The sequence below is a fragment of the Labrus bergylta genome, chromosome 21 (assembly GCF_963930695.1).
Source record: "Labrus bergylta chromosome 21, fLabBer1.1, whole genome shotgun sequence".
Classification (NCBI taxonomy): domain Eukaryota; kingdom Metazoa; phylum Chordata; class Actinopteri; order Labriformes; family Labridae; genus Labrus; species Labrus bergylta.
Genome location: NC_089215.1, coordinates 14411040 through 14431015, shown reverse-complemented (window position 1 = coordinate 14431015; position 19976 = coordinate 14411040). Strand labels below are relative to the sequence as shown.

General features: G+C 42.1%; 2 protein-coding genes across 4 annotated transcripts in view; both read left to right on the top strand.

The window, feature by feature from the left end:
* The first annotated feature begins 999 nt into the window (after positions 1 to 999).
* On the top strand, positions 1000 to 8062 carry LOC109989034 (ER lumen protein-retaining receptor 2). Its single transcript, XM_020640642.3, has 5 exons — positions 1000 to 1266; positions 3943 to 4043; positions 4201 to 4359; positions 5339 to 5591; positions 7065 to 8062. Exons 1-5 carry the CDS (start codon positions 1176 to 1178, stop codon positions 7097 to 7099), a joined length of 639 nt encoding a protein of 212 aa, XP_020496298.1. The 5' UTR covers positions 1000 to 1175; the 3' UTR covers positions 7100 to 8062.
* Positions 8063 to 11323: 3261 nt separating this feature from the next.
* The window catches only part of LOC109987130 (caskin-2-like), a 62577-nt gene continuing 53924 nt past the window's right edge, over positions 11324 to 19976 (top strand). For all 3 annotated transcript variants that reach the window (XM_065949717.1, XM_065949719.1, XM_065949716.1), the window contains exons 1-2: positions 11324 to 11428; positions 14921 to 15353. In XM_065949717.1, the coding sequence (XP_065805789.1) occupies positions 15260 to 15353 (94 nt within the window). In that variant the 5' untranslated portion in view covers positions 11324 to 11428; positions 14921 to 15259. The remainder of the gene's footprint in view (positions 11429 to 14920; positions 15354 to 19976) is intronic.

Here is a 19976-nt window from a genome sequence, read left to right as displayed (position 1 = left end):
TTCTGCTCCTGAATGCTCTGGATTTGTTTGGACCAGAGAAGGTAGACGGTTTTAAGGCACCCCCACCCGGCCGTTTTGGACGCCCCTCAGTTTGCCAGATATGAGACCAGTTATCAAGTCAAACCAACAGGTGTTGCAGTGATGGAAACGGGTAACAGAACTGGTTCAGATAGAATTGATTATACCCGACCTAAAAAGCCTCTGCATGTTTCTAATAAGCTCCACGAGCAGAAACGAGCTCAAACTAGGATCAATATTGGAGATGTTTTTGAAAAATGGAGAGAGGTTAGAACGCAGAAAGGTTTACAGACCGATGCAGAGCCGGATAAACACTGAAGCTTCAGTGTCCACCACATGGCAACCTGAGTGAGCATCGACTCTAGAGAGAAGGGGGAGGGGGAGGGGGGGAGACAGCGCTCTGTGTTTTAAATTTGGCCTGCAGTACCCATTTTAAACACTAGATGTCAGAGTTACATTTTGTTCCTTTAATGTGCTACCACCGAAAAAATAATGTCACTTTTCAATATCACATACTTGTTTTTTAAATGAACTGCTGACTGCTGACCTCATTGGCTAGTGGAAGTGTTAAGGAGCTCATCCCAACTTGAAACTGTCAAAACTTAATTATTTATATTTTGTTGAGGATTTCTGCTGCTATTGTACACTGAATACAAATGGCAAATAAAAATGTTTGAAGAAGACTAACCCTTTCCTGATGTAATATTTCATCATATGTATAATAAAACATTGTTTTTATATTAATTCGAATTTAAATATTTATCTAAAGTACTTTCTACTCAAAGCTAATATGTATTTCCTGGGAAATGTCCAAGAAGGTTGAAACACTCAGATTTACTACCTTTGTCATCGTATTTGAATGCGGCCCTGGTACAGCATGAGTTATGCTAATGAGGGATCTCTGCGCTCTGATTGGCTGAGCTCCCGGTCGCTGCTCGTGTTGCATTGGGTGCCGGTGCCTCGGCCACGTCCCCGAGCCACGTCGCGCCTCGCTCGCCATTTTCCCATCTCCCGAAAGCCCGAATCGTCTCTTCTAGCCTCACAGTGACACTCAGCACTGTCAGGTCTCAAAATTCACCGTCATAGGGGAAGAACTGAGCTCTTTTTTTTTTAGAGTCTTTAATCGGTTATTTTCCTGCTGGAGATCCGGTTAAAACATGAACATTTTCAGGCTAACCGGCGATCTCTCTCACCTAGCAGCCATCATCATCCTGCTGCTCAAAATATGGAAAACCAGGTCGTGTGCCGGTGAGTTGGCTTATTACTATATAACAGCTTACATACAGTAAAATAGTGTCATAAAGTACATGTTAAGGACATTACAAAGGTCTCTGCTGTGTAATCTCGACTCTAATTAGAGCCTGTTCGCCACTTTCGGCTAATGTTAGCTAACCTAGCTTGCGACTAACACTCGCTAGTAAACTGTGTCACTGTCACTTTAAGAGCGCGACTACATGCGACGTACATTTATATATGAAAGTGAAGCAGGTGGTAGCGGTACTCTCGATAGGTAGCAGAGCCCTCACTGTGGACCAGAGGGGTCTGTCTTCCTCATATAAATTACATTAGAGAAACTCCTCTGCTCCCCAGTGTTTTCCTTTACGTCAGCTGAGCGTGACCCCTCTGACGTGGCAGCAGGGAGTACTCACAGGTTGACACTTTGAGTTGTAAACCCATTGACTGAATGCGTTCCACTCTGCAGGGCTGTTTGTTGCGTTATCACGATAAAAAAAAAAAAAACCAAAAAACCTCTGCTCTGTGTGTTTCGCGGGTCAAAGGTCAGAGCTGTATCACCTCTTGAGTTATGTCACGGCTGCTGTTTGCACGAGATTAAAGCTCACAGATCTGCATGCCAGTCAAATCGTTTGCATGTTGGACTTGAGCATCAGTACAAGAATTCAACCAGATACAGATGTGTTGCTACGGACAGAGAGAGCTTGTCTCTATGTCCACATGCAATCTGTTAACATGCATTTTGAGGCTGAAGAAAGATCAGATGAGAACAGGTGTGCAGATCAAACAGAATTTTACACCTGAATTCTATGAAATTAAACCTGAAACCAAAGATCCTCTTCTGTCATACAGTACTCTTCCCGCCCGTAAAGGTTGGTTGATTCCAAAATAGCCCTAACCCAGACTTTGTGATTTGGATGAAACTGTACGAAATGAGACGACCTGAGAGAGTTATTGTTTCGTGAAATCGCTTGTCAATAACTTGAAATATTGTGTAGGAAAGATGATAAGCCAATTATTTTCTCAAAAGCCGGGAAAAGAAGAGGTGCACGACATTGAAAAGTCCTGCGCTGCACTCTGATCCTGGACAGTTTTGAATTCATGGTGTCATGTAAGCCAACGCAGGCTGGGTGTATAAATGTACAAATGACTCAGTAATAAAATAAAAACTTCAAGTGCTAAAAGGTCTGATGTTCATTAGAAGTCACCCTCTCTTTGTGTATACATCTCATGATGATGTAAACACAAACTGACCTCTGACCTTTAACCACCTAAACTACAGAGCCGTCTTTGCGTCACAAGTTAGCCTATCGGCAGCTAATTTGAGCACAGTGTACAGAGACTGAAATGAACATTTAGATTCACATCTCTGCAGTTTTTAGGAAAACAAGATGGTTAAAATATTTTAGGCGATGACCGATCTGGACACTTCCTGCAGGAACACTGAAAGTCCATTTGATGAGACAATTCAGTCATCATCAGATAAAGAAGGGGTTTGTCACGGAGCTGGCTGCAACGCTTAAAAGTTACTTATTATAACATTTTTATAATACTGATCGACGTGAGGGGTCTTACACCTGCCAGGTTGACAGCCTACAGCTTATTGGCAACCACCTCAGATCATACACATGAAGGATTTTCTCTGCAGGACCGACATCTCAGCTATTTTTTTTTTGTTTCTTTGCATTTATGCAAAGACGAGAATGGGTCGTTTGACATCTGAATAACCTGTTCTGACAAAGTCTGCAGGTGTCAGTGAGGTGCATATTTGTCTACTATGAATGTAGTGCTCACTGATCCCACCCCTCCTTTTTGCAGTCTGACAGTGGGTGTGTCTGAGGGGGATGTGTTGTCGCCTGCCAACACAACAAGATAAACAGTGAGACATGCTTCTAGTACAGCTAAGGATGACGAGCTACACCGTCTTTGGGGAACTACACATTTGCTTTTTTTTTTTTTTTTTTTTTTTTTTTTTACATCACAGATGTTCCTTTTAATTCAGTGGATCTTAACTGGTCTAGCCTCAGTCAGGACCCACCTACTCCTCCTGAATGACAAACCAGGACCCACATTTCTCAACATTTTCAACCGTTAAAATGTATTTAATTTAAAAGCTTTTGCAGTTTGGCGAGAAGTTACAAAACATGCCAGTACAGCAGATTTTGTTGTTCTTTTTAGTCCTTAATGGTGTCATATTTGCATTTCTCCATATTAACAGGCAGCATAAAAACAAACCTATACATTATCCTTTATCTTCTCTTGTCATTTGCTGGCAGATGACCAGCGTTAAAATGCATCACCGCCACTAAGCCTCACCTACTGAGTGTGAATAAACAACCCTACTACTGCACATGTTCTTTAAATAAAAGTGCAGCATAGACGTTTTGCAAGATCTATTTTATCCACGACCCCCTAAAAAACCACCTCCCGACCCGCTTTGAGTCCTGACCCACCAGTTGAGAACCACACAGTGATGTCTGTGCACTTGCTGGCTGCAGGAAGGGTGGATTGCAGAACCAGTGACTTGAACGTTTTGTTCCTCTTGCAGAGACATGATGTGTTGTTAGAGAGCCGTAGAGGTGTGTTTGTGGTTTACATCAGCAAGGCACACAAAGATCGTCAGGGATCCGAAGTGCACTCTTTGAGCCGTCTGTTGAAATGTTTGTGGTGTCCTCTGCTGTCTCCTCACAGGTATTTCTGGGAAAAGTCAGGTCCTGTTCGCCTTAGTGTTCACCACTCGCTACCTGGACCTGCTCACCGCCTTCATCTCTCTCTACAACACCAGCATGAAGGTGAAACTCTCGCACTATGCACATATCCTGTGTAGCATCAAGCAAACGCCGTACAGCTGACCCGCCTGTGTTTGCTAAAGGATGATGTAGCCCAGCGAGATGTAACCGGCTTTTGTATGAACGACTGTCTCATGTGTAGCGTTCTCTGTGTCGTCAGGTCATCTACATCGGATGTGCGTACGCCACCGTGTACCTGATCTACCTGAAGTTCAAGGCCACTTACGATGGGAACCACGACACGTTCAGAGTGGAGTTCCTGGTCGTCCCTGTCGGTGGCCTGGCTTTCCTGGTTAACCACGACTTCTCTCCCCTGGAGGTGAGACACACGCCGCAAAAACACACGCCGCTACTTCAGTCACACAGCAGAGACGCGTGTGCTTCTAAATGTTTGGTGTTTAACCACCAAGGTCGTTGTTTGCACCATCCTGTTTGGTCCTTTAACATTCCATAAAGCGGAGAGCTGGAACAGTTCGGATCGTCTTCTTGCCTTCAAACTGAACCTGAACACAAACAGTTCTTTCAGGATATTTCACCCACAACTCAAATCAACAATAAGAAGAAAAAAACACCCATTTTCTAAACCGGAGACACGGACACTTTACGTTCTTTTTCCTCGAGGCACTCTCCTCGATTCTCCTTCCATTTCCCCCTGAGCCACATCCTGCATTTATAACCTCGGCCATATTCATCATCATACCCGTTGATACCCACACGTACACTTTTTTTTACAACAGTGGAATATTTCCGTTCTTATACTTAAAGGATACAAATGTTTCAACAACATTTTTTTCTTCTTTGAAACACTCCAGTCATTATTCGTCATTTTTACAGACACTCAAACATTATGTGGCAATGTCACAGTGTTCTTTCTCTTCCCTTTTTTTAACATTTTTTTTTAAAGGTTTCTTTTTGGGCTTTTATGCCTATATTTAGAGAAAGGACAGTTGATAGACTTGGAAATTGGGGAGCGAGAAAGTGGGGACAGACATGCAGGAAAGGAGCCACAGGTCGGATTTGAACCCGGGCCGCCTGCTTGGAGGAATTTGCCTTCGTACATGGGGCGCGCACACCAACCACTATGACTTTGCATTTTAAGGTCAAGGGGCGCACCTATCTGTTAGAGAGGGTTCAACTGTTCAGCTGTGCTCCTCTCTAATTATTGTTTTCTCTCTCTCTCTCTCTCTCTCTCTCTCTCTCTCTCTCTGTCTGTGTCTCTCTCTCTCTCTCTCTCTCTCTCTCTCTGTGTGTCTCTCTCTCTGTCTCTCTCTCTGTCTCTCTCTCTCTCTCCACCTCAGATTCTGTGGACGTTCTCCATCTACCTGGAGTCGGTGGCCATCCTGCCCCAGCTCTTCATGATCAGTAAGACGGGTGAGGCGGAGACCATCACCACCCACTACCTGTTCTTCCTGGGACTCTACAGAGCGCTTTACCTCATCAACTGGATATGGAGGTTCTACTTTGAGGGCTTCTTCGACATGATCGCCATCGTCGCTGGGGTGGTGCAGACCATCCTCTACTGCGACTTCTTCTATTTGTATGTAACTAAAGGTGAGTGCTGCAGCATTTCTTATTCATCTTAAATCTTTTCCTCTGGTGGTAGGTTTACTCAGAATTCCACTACTTCCGCGTTGATTTTTAATGTCACGTCTTACCTTCGAGAAGAGTTCTGTGACAGTCGATCGTAAAAATCAGGGTTAAATCTGAAAGTAAAGAACTGCGCTCTGCTTTTACCGCTCAGTAGAGCACCTGTGTGGCTCCGAAACCAAATCAATACTGCACTTTTTAAAACCTAGCCACTATTTTAAACTATTTTTGGGACTTTATTGAAATTGCTCCTGTAGATCGCTTGATCTTGCAGCCACATGTGATGGCTGCAACGTAAACCTTTAGGGGAAAATGTTGCGAATTAAGCCACTAAAAGTCGTTGTTGTGTCAGAAAGCATCACAGAAGGGATCCCTACACGGATAGACCTTTTGTGTTTTAGAGGATGATTACTTTTAACAGCTGTAATGTTGTTCTTTTAAAAGACACACGACTCCATATGCAGTCATTTCCCTTGCAAATCACAGGAGTTGCTGCCTCGATCTGTAAGCCTGAGACAGCAGTAGACTGACTCTTGCACTCTGCAGGGTAAAATAAAGCAGTCAAACGTTTCTGATACTTTTTTTGACACCACGTGTTTTAAAAGCGAGACAATCTCTGTCGTTTCACAAGTATTTAAAAGTGGATAGAATAGTACTTTATTGATCCCCAGAGGGGAAATTCGGGCGTTGCAGCAGCACAGACGAGTAATAAGGTCATACAAAATACAAATGAAACAGAATAGATCAGATAAATAAAAATAGGGGATATATACAAGTACAAAATGAATGATGAAGTTAACTATGCAGGGAATTTAGACAGTATGTGCATTGAATGGCAAGATAAAGTGCAGAAACTTTAAAAATAAAAAAACTACTATATGTCATAGGACAAGTGCATAGGAGCGACAGAAGCCATCACATACTGCAGGCAGACTCGTGCACAGTTTTAATTGCACAAAAAACATTTGGAACGTTTCCGTACGTCAGTGATTCCAATGATTTTGTGCAATTTAGACTCTGTGCATGATGGTGCAGTTTTTTAATGTAGAAAGAAGGGGCGGCTGTGGCTCAGTTGGTAGAGTCGGTCGTCTCTCAACCTGAAGGTCGGGGGCTCGATCCCCAGCTCCTGCAGCCGCATGCTTGATGTGTCCTTGGGCAAGACACTTAACCACAAAAGTTGCTCCCCCCTGCTTTGTCGGCGGCGTGTGAATGGATGAGTTACTTCTGATGGTCTCTTTACTCAGCAGCCTCTACCATCAGTGTGTGAATGTGTAGGAGTGACCTGCCGTGTAAAAGCACTTTGAGTAGTCGGAAGACAAGAAATATCAGATGTCTCGTACTTTAATTTTGTTGCTGTTGAGTCCAGACAGATCTCAACATCGTGTGTCCACATTGACTTTTTTTCTGCTTCTAATCTGCTCGTTTGTCTCGTTTCAGTTCTGAAAGGGAAGAAGCTGAGTCTGCCAGCTTAAGTGCCAAAGAGGGGAGTTTGAGCAGACTCATGGACAGGGATCGGAGGGGAGGAGGAGTAGAAGTGGACACCTTTGATGACCCCGCCCCACCCCACCCTCCCTCCTCCACCACCTCCCTCTCCTCCTCCTCCTCCTCTTCCTCCCCTCCCGTCAGAGTAAGATGCCTGAGACAGAGAGCGAGCGGGAGCTGCTTCTGCTCCAGAACCCCTGCAGAGGCTCGTCCACAGCCTCCAGATTTCTGTTTGATGCATCTTGCCTTAACTTTTTTTATTACTCTGTAAAAAGGAAGAAAAAAGTTTTCTACAGAAAAAAAAATGTACACATTGGTGAATGCGAGCTGAAGGTGTAAATTAGCCTGTGATTTGGCATTGTGTGATACAGAAGCGGACTTCCTGTGGTGGGCTGTTATCGACTCGAGCGTTTGTAAAAAAAAATATTTGCAATCAAAATAAATGTGCTTTGTTTTTCCTGATAATTCTCTGGGGGAGGAATTTGCCGAATCTTCACAACTTTTGACGGTCAATTCACGTTTTTTGTTTGTTTGTTTTTGACCACGATGCATTCCCATGTATAAATATATGTCCATTTAATTCAGAACAGATGCCATAATTCAGCGGAGAAAGAAATTCAACCTTGAGTGATATTTTTGTTGTAATGCCTCAAATTGACCGCTATGAGATTCTCCATATGGACGGAAGTAAATCATTGAACAAACACCGACCTCTGTGAAGGCTCTCTTTATTTGAAACACTTCATGGTCAAGATCTATCTCACCTGTGAGAATGCCTCACTGCCCGGCACATTTTGTCTTGGAGAGCTCCTCCACACGTCTGAACTCTTTTGTAACGTGCTGTATGAGAATGATCACAACAGAAATGAAAGTCTTTAATTTGTCTCTTTGGTGCCGATGTATTTATTTTTTATTTTCCTCCTGGTTCAATAAACAAAGTCCGTAGAATTGTCCACCTGTTGCTCATAATTTATGGTACACCTTCGTCAGAGATGAAACAGTCCTCCACGTGTCGCCTGTGGTGTATTGCAGGGTCGGGTATAATTCATCATTGATTCACAATATTCAGTTTTTATGCTGACATTTATTTTCTAGTATGGTGAAGGGATGACCCTTCCTACTCTGTCTCTAATTGGCTACACAATAACTAAATATGCACGAGTACTCTTACATTTCATTGTTGTCATAACCTGGCTCCTGGGTAATAACAAAAGACGGGAGGAGTCAGAATTTTACCAAAGAAAAGGAATTATTTATTGCAAAAACGAGTTAAGCAAATCCAAAAAGGAGAGATGTGAGGTGTGTTAAATCTGTATCATCTGTGGTGAACGTCATGTTCCTGCAGATCAGGCCAAGTTTTTCTTTGATTTGTTTCTCAGAGCTTTTGTGTGACTTTGCAACAACAAAGAAAATCTTTGTAGGTAACCTTTGACCTCGTGATGTGGTTACAAAGAGGTTCAACGTTTATTCGATTTACTAAGCTGTCATTGTGCATTCGTCTTTGTCATCCAAATGTTCAGTGTTTCAATTATTAGATGCTTTCCATTTTATTAACCAGACTGTCAAACCTTTCAAAATAAAAGAAGAAAGTCTTCTTCTAGTTATTAGAGGTTGAATAGTCTCATCCTCGGGGACCTTTCTGAAGTTAAAATGTGTTTCATATTGATTGGTTTGTTAATTTAAGTTAAAAGAAAAACAACGAGAAATACATTTTCCAGTTTAATATCGATATGGTGACATTAGCGGCCTTTGACCAGCAGGTGTCGCCACCGTACAAACAAAGTGAGTCTTCAGTAAAGAAACATGATGAAGAAATACCAAAATACAGTAATGAAAGATATTCAATTTGAATTGTGTGTAAACCTAGAGAGGAATAAATTAAAGATTCAATCAGAAAACAACAATGCATAGACAAAAGAAGAAATACATTAGAAATAAAGAGACTCATTACAAGAATGATTATTTTATATTTAACAATTATTTTTTTACTTCTTTCTATATTTTTTAATCTTAATTTTATTTAACCAGTTTATATAATTTATCATTTTTATGTCAGTGAAAGACTGCGGACACAGAGGCAGGTGATTGACAGCTAAAAAAAGAAACACGAAAAAGGTTAAAGAGAAATTAAGGGACAAAAAAAAAGAAATGTAAGGAGCCTTTGAAGTCCTAAAAAGTGCACAAGATTATTATATTAGATGATAAATATATATTTATATATATTAGAGACGCACGGATTGGGAAAATCAGGGCCGATTTGTTTCATGACTTCCTTTGGTGTCAGACTCCCACAATGCCGACATCTTCTCATCATGTTTGACAATGAAAACAATCAGAGTTTGTTCAACAGGTGACTCCATCTGCTCAAACCTCTTCTCTGAATCAGTTGTTAGGTGTGCTTATGTGTCAGCATTAAAAGCAGCTCTAGCAAAAGTCCAGACAGGAAGACTATATTTTGCACACTCGTTTTATTGTTTATTCTCATACCATTTCAAATCACTCCTCCATGCATGCTCACTCATTACTTCTCGTAATCATCACTTGGTCACATCTATCCAATAGCACTGCTCCACTCCCTCATTGTTAGCCTATCACATTGCTGCCGTCTCGTTTAAAAATGGCCTTCTCTTCCTCTAGTTCATTCATGCAATCATTATGAGCGACCCTCAACCTCCCCATCGCCACCAAGCCTTCGCAGTTTCATCACCTCCTTCATCCCATCAGCCTCAGATGACATCATCAGCCATCGTCCGGTCAACCCCAGCCTTTGGAGTTTGCTTCAGATGACATCATTAACCATCTCCTGATCAACTCTAGTCTTCACAGTTCAATCAACTTCTTCATTGCATCAACCCAGACGACAACATCAGCTAACACCTCCACCACCGGAGTCTGGACTCTGGGGGGGGATAGATCTTGTTGCCTCTCAGTGCAGACATCTTCAATCAACCTGTCTACCTGCAGAGTTCAAGCGCCAAAGATTCTCTGACAATAATTCTCTGTCAGATATGTAAAATAAACCTTTCATCTTTCAATCATTTACTTGTCTCTCCTGATTGAAATGGATTTGGCACAACGGGAGCGTGCATATGTTGCCACATTTCTAAGATTTCTAAGACATCGGTTGATGCCACATTATGTACCGATGAGCTGATATCTGTCAACAGGGCCGATATCTGTTGATACTGATGTTGAACTGATGAATCAGTACATCCCTAATATAACATTTTTGGGATATCAGGGGCTCTGTAGTTATGGTATATAGTGCTTTTCTAGTCTTCTGACTACTCAAAGGACTTTTTCACCGCATGACACACTTACCTAATCACACACTGATGGTAGAGGCTGCTGTGTAAAGTCACAATCAGAAGAAACTCATCCCATTCATAAACATTCATACACCGCTGAAGAAGCAGAAGGAGCAACTTGGGGTTAAGTGTCTTGCTCAAGGACACATCCGACATGTAGCTGCAGGAGCCGGGATTGAACCCCAGACCTTCTGGTTGAAAGACGACTGACTCTACCAACTGAGCCACAGCCGCCCCAAGCTGTTACATTATATTGAAAAACAAATTTAAGAACTAGTAGCAATTCATTTATTTATTCTTCTAAGTGCACAGATGAGTGCAAATAAATCTCTGGAAATTAAAGGGTAAATTCCTTTTTTTTTAAATAGGCTACCTGTCTTTTTATTTTCACATTTATTCTTTCTTTGGTTATTTTCTTAAATTTCATAAGCATATCATTTGCAGGTGCAGAAGCACACGTGCGGCTGAAGTTCAGGTTTAGTATTGGGACATTTTTAGGCTTTGTGTCATGCAGTGTCCACACCTTGATTGCGGAGATTTCTGTGGTTTGAACTTGTTGTCGTCGGTGTGATCCATAGGTGTTAACCCGGTTATCCAGTAATAGCTTGAACAGCCACAGAACACTGTTAAATTAGGCGGAGTTAAGCAGGATAATACATGTTATGATCGCATATTCAGTTATGCAATCGTGCCTTCAAAGTAAAATAAAAAAGTCGCTGCTAAGTAGTTTCAAGTATTTCCTCTTCATACACAGATTGTATACGCCCAGAAAAAAATCATGTCTAAATAATAAACAGAAAAAAACAGACAATTAGACAGCGTAAGTTTAAACATTTGTGGCGCCTTAATCGTGAAGAGCTTTACTTTGGAGGTGGTAACCGGAAGTCGTACGTCTATGCTCGTAGCTTGACGTCGCTCCTCCGGCTCCGTCTCGTGCTGCTCAGCGCTCCTCGGGCAGTTACTCTGCTGTTAATGTGTCAGGCACCACCTGCAGGTTACTCTCCACAACAGGTGAGAACTCTTTCTTTCTTTTCTCTTTCTTTGTAGTACTTATAATTAAGAAAAGCGAACGTAAACGTCTCAATTGATAACTTTAAGAACGACCGCGTTTTAATAGGTAAAAACGAGTGTTTTTTGCGGAGTTTGCGTGACCTGGAGACGAACACCTGGAGAGTCGAGACTGACAAGTTAGCTAAACTACGAGAGGCTAAACTCAGCGAGCGGAGGATTAACACGACTCTGTGTAGCAGCCACAGTCTTATGTGTAGCAGCGGACAAACTCAAAGAATGTGTCCGAAAAGACAGCCTGCCAAACGGTCCGTCCTTATCTGGACCAAAGGCTGCGTTTCGCTGTTAACTCCGTATTTCATTTTAAAATTTAACTATTCACCCGCTTATAAAATCTCCATTTAATTTAAATTCAAGGAAACGTACAACACATGTGATAACTTTTATGAAACAGTTAGTTTTAAATACAATATTCGGCGTATATTTAATCCATCCTACTGAACCTGATCAACTTCTAGCAACTGTTTCATCATGTTAGTTACACCCAGCCCGTGTATTCAGGTGTATGAATTACAGGTGAGCAGGCGAAAGTCTTTTCGTTTTATTACACATTTATGGATAAGTTATACGCCGAATAAATACAGCTAGTGTAATTATTTGTTGTTTGTCGTTATACTTGTTATAATTGATGTAAAAATGTGTTGCCAACCAAGATTGCATTAAATGAGCAGAATAGAGAATGGGCTTTGGTTTGAAAATGTCCGCTTGCTATTACATGGATTTTTACAAGGATATATTTGCTGTAAAGCATACTGATGTTTTTTTTTTTTTTTTTTTTTTTTTTTTAGATACTGGTATTCATGAAAAGTTGGAACAAATACAGTATTTACAATACATAATTTAACCTGCTTTTCTGTACAATCATTTTGATTTGGAAAGGTGGGGAGAAGATTTTTGATGGGCTTTTTCTCCCATGTGTAAACCAGTGATCATCCTTTCACTACCTCTCAATTCATCAGTACATTAGCATTAAGGTTAACAAGCCCATTTTGGAATCCTTGATTACATCCTGGCACACATCAGCGAGGGGCCGTGCAGTTGTTTACAGCCTGGCAAGGTGCCTGGCTAGTTTTAGATCATGTGTCAGTGCAAAGACTTGCTTTGGCATCTGCTGCTGCATGGGCTACACTGCTGCATGATCACCTGGTAGTCCAGAGGAATTACTAAACTAAATGTACTATGGCCCTACATAGGCTGGAAGACTCTCATGTTTTTGAATAGAAGAGGGTGCACAGTCACCACATAGATCATGAAGAGTAACCCAAGGGAAGAAAGAGTAGAGAGAATATATTAATTTGAGCGGTTCTGATTTTTCTGTCGGGATGACAAGGTGAAAAATGTTTCAGAGGTCTACTGGACAAACTCAGATGACCTTTGAATTCCTATGCTGCAAACCTGATACCTGTTTTAATCATTACGCGGTCTCATTGAATAGGTACATCTTTTTGAGTTGCTCCAGTAGATCGCTTCGTCCTGCAGCCCAGAAACTGTGTTAGGGTGTTTAACATGATCTAGTTTTAATTCAGCTAAATATTTAAGTGACAGACAACAACAACTGCAACAAAATTTCATTCTGATCTGCACTGTAAGGTACAATGTGAATGACAATAAAGAAAGTCTAAGTCTCTAAGTCTAATGTTAATCCATCTGATGGAGGCAGCATCTCCCATTTGAGGTAAAATGACTGTTTTTGTCAGTGGAGTCTGGTGGGTGTAAAAGGAGATCGATAAAACGGCTGCCATCGCATCCTTACTTTCAGATAAGTTGTTATCATTACAGCCTGATTCAAGGCCGAAGAAATCTACCGGGGCACTCTCATAACTTTTGTTTTTACATAATATCCATTCACAGACAGAATGATTTTATACCTGAGAAATTCCAGTATTTCTCGTCAATGTTTCTATCGAATTAGCTGCATCCCTTAGGGACCCAGTCTGCACAGAGCTCTATCTCCTCCTTAATTTTCTCTTTTTGTAGTTTTGTTTTGCACACAGAAATGGACTCGTGTTGTAATTGCAGGCTCTGTGCTTCACTGAAACAGCCAGTGTGTTGTTGTCTCAGTACAAACAGGGGGGACTGTTATTATTTTTTGTCCCTAAAGAGATTTTTGTCATCACTTTGCTGTCCCGCTAGATTGAATTTTCAGACAAATTGGTTTCGAGGCATGTAGCGGTCAGCTCTGCCTCACTTTCCTGAAAAAAATCCCAAAGACTTAAAGTGGCAGAGCGCCAGTCTGACAGCACTGTTACTGACATGAGGCTTCCTCAACGTTTCGAAAATATTATCAATGGTCGGAGTCAGTATTCCTGCATGGGAAGAGTAACAGATTATCTGCACACTCCTGAGGGATCGAGCTTCCTGGAACTGAGAAAACAAACAGAAGTTGGGTCAAGTTAGTGTCACACGTCTTATCCTGACAGCTGTTCTCACCTACTGATTGCCAATTAAACATAACATGCCTGGACCAAAGCTGCGCAAATTCAGGATCAGACACATATTTAATCAGTCCTAATTTATCAAGTAAGAAGAAATATTTGCTGTCGAGTTCGGCAGCTAGTGATTATGGAGATAAAGGATTAGCTAACGGATTTTCCTGAGACTAAGGGCTGTGAGAGTTTTCAGAGTGTGTTGAAGACTGTGCAAAAGCAGCTTGGAGTCAACATATTCATAAATAAGAAAGCTATTAAATAAACATCTATAAATTGTGTTTAATTAATGCATGCTGTCCCTGAATTTTGAGTTACGGGAATCAGAAATGAAATATTTCTTCTGTAAATGTCTCTGTAAACATACTTACTGATTATTTGGATGTCACGTAAGAGTTTTTAGATCACGCTTATTCTGTGTCAATTTACATGCAATGTGAAGCTACGAGCTAACTTTAGCATGCTAACACAACAATGCAGGCCACAGGTGATGCAGCTCGAGCAAAGGACAATTTTGTTCGTGCTCGACAGCTCTGTGCTCGACTGCTCCGTGCGAATGTGAGTTGGAGGTGTGTCTCTGCAGGAGAGCGGAGGCTTCAGTATGGAGGAGGTGTGGCCAAACAGAAGTTTGTTTTGGTTTCATCCTGGTGCTCAAGGGCGACATCTACTGGTCCAAAAAGTCACACATTCTTCCTTTAAGGTCAACATATTCATAAATGAGAAATGTATTGATAAAAAAACAACAACCATGAGAAATGCATTACTAGTGTGATGGATTCCTGATAATGCAGTAAAGGGATTTCTCTACGGGTTGTTCAAGGAATTACAGACTGTGAATGTTTCCAGAGAGGGCCCAAGACAGAAAAAAACAATCTGGAGTCAACATATTGGTCACCTTGAAAGCTATTGTATGCTATGGTAATACAGCCAGGAGAAACTTCTTCTGTTTTAATGTATTTTTTAAATTATTTTTTGTATAAAGGGATTTCTCTCTCTTTCCCCCCCCCAGCGTTCTCTGCAGTGTGATGGCAGGTTGGATTATAAAGACACACTCAGCCCTGCAGACAACTTAACCTGTACTAGTGCAACTGTAACTGTCTGTCAGGAATATGGACCCATACTCCAACAACGAGAGGAAAAACACCTCCTGGACCAGTTCACCTGAGGCTCCTTCCCTCTAGTTACTGCAGTATCGTCCCGCGGATGGGATTCAGCAGCTGCCTGTTAACTCTCTGACAAATGTTTGCTGAAACTGTCCGCCTGAAGAAGCACTAAAAAGACAGGAAGAGGAGAAAGCTTGGTGTTGGCCTGGTGAGACATCTGGGTGTCTGTGGTTGGATCTGTAATCATGGGGAAGGAGCAGGATCTGTTGGTGGCCGTGAAGAGTGGAGATCTTCTCGTGGCGCACAAACTTCTCTCCAAAGTCAAGTGCAACAAAAACAGTGAGTATGTTTTGTGTGAGTGAAATTGTTTCCATGGAGTTAAAGAGTGTAGATATCAGAGCCAGAGCGTTTCCTTGTGATAACCACAGGATCAGGTTCAGCTGTAGACCACAAACACGGCCCCTCCAGCACTCGGGTCAGGAGGCAATCTGATACATAGTGGGTTCAAAACTGCAACACAACTCCAGCTAATCTCCTAAACACAGACCTCTGCCGCTCCTGCATCTCTCTGTGTGGGATGCAGGAGGCTTTCTTCTCTCAGAGTTGCTTATCTGCGTAGATTCCAAGTCAGGCGACAAGCGAGCTCCCTTTATAGCTGCATTGTTGCAAATGACAGGGTCCTCCCTCATCCCAGCCCGGGGAAAGTTAAGGCCGTGCAGGCTGTGAAGTTGAAGCATCTCTTTGTGGCGTTATCTGCTCCGGGCTTTCATCAGAGAGGCTCTCTGCTCAGTGACGAGCTGCGGGAACAAAGCGGAGGCTGTCAGGAAAAAGCCTGTTACACACTTTGAACATTACACAGACAGAAAGCGCTGCCTGGCAGTACAACATTCAAAGTCATATTGTCTGTTTATTGTACTTCTGTTTGCGGACAACCAATGACTGCCAAAGTGGCTGTGAAAGAGCAGCTGGGGAAAGAGAATGAGTTATGTTCTCTGATTCTTTTAAACTAGCATGAAGGTGCCCTTTAGCAAGGCACTGGCACTGTTTCAGAGCAGCACAGAAGTCACACATCAAACACAGCAGTCATGATGCGGTCAATATTATGGAAACTAACGCGAACATATGCAAAACATGTAAATATATATGAATCAATAAAATCAAAGAATCGTTATGTACAGAAATCCCAAACAGGTGAAGTAAGACATTATCAGAAATGTTTAAGAAGGTCGTCTTGCAGCAGAAATATTTAAACGTGATGAAACTCTGAAGCAGCTTCATCCTTAGTGGAAATTTAAAAACAAATATTGAAAGAATAAAAAGCCTGAGCCAGGGGCTAGGGGAGCAGAGAGAATCACTCCCAGGATTCCCCGCCAGCCTCGACGTCATCTTTTGTTGTTTTGATTGAGAGCCAATTGGTGGTGGAAGAAGGAAGAAGAAGAGAAGAGAAAAGTATTTTATTCTCCACAGAAATAACTGAACTGAACTAAACTTCAAAATCCAACAAAGCAGCCGATCACATAATGATCAACATGCAGTTGTATACATTATGTGGTTATAGCAGATGTTTTCAGAGAAAAAGATATTGCTGAAATGTTCTCTGGAAAGGGTCCGGCTGCTGCTCAAAAGAAAATAAACGGGTGTTTTGAGTCTGTCTAAATGTCCCTTTGTCACACTCCTACACACACACACACACACACACACACACACACACACACACACACACACACACACACACACACACACACACACACACACACACACACACACACTCCTACACACACATGCTTACAGCTGACCCTCACACGACGTCGTCAACATTTGAGTCATTTGTCACATCATCAGAGCGGCTGAAGCGTCTGACTGTAACTCTGCAGACGCTGCAGCTGGCTGCTGACCTCCATTGTCTCCGTTTACAGACCTGTCGATATGTCAGATCAATGGATCTTCAGTGACCTGCTTTGGTTTGTGTTTAAAACCAGCTGACCTAATAATAGAGAGCGACCATAAACTACCAGAGGATTATTAATCTTGCTCATGGAAATTTATGCTCGATTAGTAGGCTACCTGTAATATGAGGGGTGAGGGACAACGGTGTGAAAATGGTCTTCTTGTATCATAACAATGGACTACCGCCGCCTGCTGGCATGCAGAGTTATTTCCTCTCACACATGCTCAGAACGTACGTTGTTGTTGGCTGTCGGCTGTAGTCTTTGCGGTGTGTTCCAGTGCAACTTTTTGGCCAAGATAAAGACGATGTCAAACGACGCCACAGGCGGCCTTTGTCGCCACTAGTTCTTTGCCGTCTGCTTGGTGCGTCTGGGCCTTTAAGTTCAGTCTGTTTCATAACCGGCTGAAACCTCCTTACAGGACTTTGACGTTTTGTCTTTTAACAAACAACCTGTGTCTAAGTTTAGTCTCTATGGAGGGTCAGGTGCTTTTTAAGCTGTTATGTTGTTGTCAGGCTGACATGCGGCCTCCAGGCTTAGCTTCATACCGGGGTGGGGATCAGACAGAGGAGGGAGGCACCTGCACACGGGCTGAACTCTGTAGCCTGAGGGAGAGGAGGGGGACCAGAGGTCAGGGAGAGACCCGGCATGTTGAGGACAACAACACAAAGGCATGACGGAGGGGGGGCATCTGCTCAGCTGGTCTAAAGCAGAAAGAGAAGGATCAGTGTGTGTAAATTCATGTATGTCAGATATGTAATAGGAAACCTACACAGTAGATGTAAAGTTGCATAACAAGACCTCACAAACGATGCAATGCACGTTTATATCACACGACCGGTGAGCGACCAGTGTGATTGACATGGCCGTAATGAAGCTGCCTTATTCTCTTTTCTGCTTGCCAGAATGTTCGCTCTTTGGTTTAAACTGAATACATCCATTTATTCATAGCATTAATATAAAGGCAACACAGTCATTGTAGGGTCGGACTCTGACGCTTCATCCTTTTTATGTTAAGTATTACCTCCTGAGACCCCCTCCTGTTCCCGTCTGACCATTAAAGTGTCAAAAATGGGGAAACCTAGGCAAGATTAAAAATCTTCCAGACATTTTCAGGATTGCTCGTGTGAAAAAGTCTTCAGAGTTTCCTCCTAACACAGAATAATTGTCTCTCAGGCTTTTTATTCCAGTCTCCCATTGAGACCCTGCACGACTCTGTCCTTACATCTGTTCACAAACCACAGCAGTGTTGCAGCACAGTTGCAAAGATCTTATGTTTTTCAACCTGCTTAAGCTTATTTTATTGATCAATTCGATCAAAATCTCTTGACAATTAATAGATTTAAACGTTTTTTCATTAAAAATGCTAAAAGTTACCTGCTTCCAGGTCTGCTTTTGTGACTGTTTTGAGTTTTTGTAGAGGGGGTTTCATTTTTCCTTCTTGTTTCTGCCTCCTAAAGAAAGTTATTTCTTGCTTTTGTTCTCAAGTTTCTTGCTTATGATGAAATTTTGACGCCTCTGTGTGTAACATATGATAATATTGCAGTTTACCGTGCAGATCTGCTTTATTAAAGAACGACCCAAGATAACTTCTGCTCTCATTTGGCGCTTATTACATTAATTTTGGACCTTTAAATGATTAGAGTGTTGAAAATGAAAGCCTTCTCCCATACAAAATCTTTGTTAATTATGTAAGCTCAATTTGTTGAAGAAATGCACAGAGAGGGGCCCCTGAAGCCCAGTGGTTGGTGCTTGTGCCCCATGCACAGAGGCTGCAGTCCTCCAAGTGCGCAGCCCTGGTTCGAATCCAACCTGTGGCTCCTTTCCCTCATGCCATTCCCCTCTCTCTGTCCCTGACTTCTGACTCTATCCCAGTGACTATCTATCACTGTCCTGTCTCTAAAATAAAGGTGTAAAAAGCCTCTTAAGAAACCCTGACAAAAAGAAGAAAGAAATGAACTAAGAGGACTTTAAGTTCCTTGGCTGAATTCCTGGGGCTCCTTAGTTACTGGCACTTCTTGGTCATAAACGTGTAATTGTACTTGATTAAATCAGTGTCTTCAATGTGTGACGCTTTGCGCATCCCCTTAGGCAGAATTGAAACAGCTGTGGCCTCTGTACCCTTTGTACACAGAAAGTTTAATGTATTTAAATGAATGAGTTACTCTGTTCAATAGGGCTGTGTATTTCCCACAACCCCACGATACAGAGCGTATCAGGATACAGATGGTATCACGATACAGAGTGTATCAAGATACACATGGTATCACGATACAGTGCGTACCACGATACAGAGCGTATCAGGATACAGATGGTATCACGATACAGAGCCTACCACGATACAGAGCGTACCACGATACAGATGGTATCACGGTGCAGATGGTGTCACGGTGCAGATGGTATCTTGATGCAGAGCGTACCATGATTCAGAGCGTATCACAATTCAAAGTGTATCACGATACAGAGCGTACCACGATACAGATGGTACCACGATACAGAGCGTACCATGATACAGAGCATATCACGATACAGAGCGTACCACGATACAGATGGTATCACGATACAGAGTATATCACTATACAGACCGTATCACGATGCAGAGCGTACCACGATACAGATGGTATCACGATACAGAGTGTATCACGATACAGATGGTATCACGATACAGATAGTATCACAGCTTGAAAACCTTTAGATAGCGTAATGAGGCTCTGTGATTTGCAGAACTCGCTGCTGTTTTTTTTAAATAGTTCTATCCTACAAAAGATGACCATTAAAATAGGGTTTAAATAAATTTGTCCAGACACCACTACCAGTTTCAGGATAATTAAGAGAATTGACTTAAACTGATCCAGTACTCTAATTTATTAGCCCAGAAAAAATCAACCTGATTCACCAGAAATCAATTTCTCATTGTGTCACTGAAACAGCAGCTGAAACAGCAGCTGACGCAGCAAGTTGGGCTTTGCTGCAATCAGAGATGGTAAAGATCTCACATACACAACTTTTGATTTAA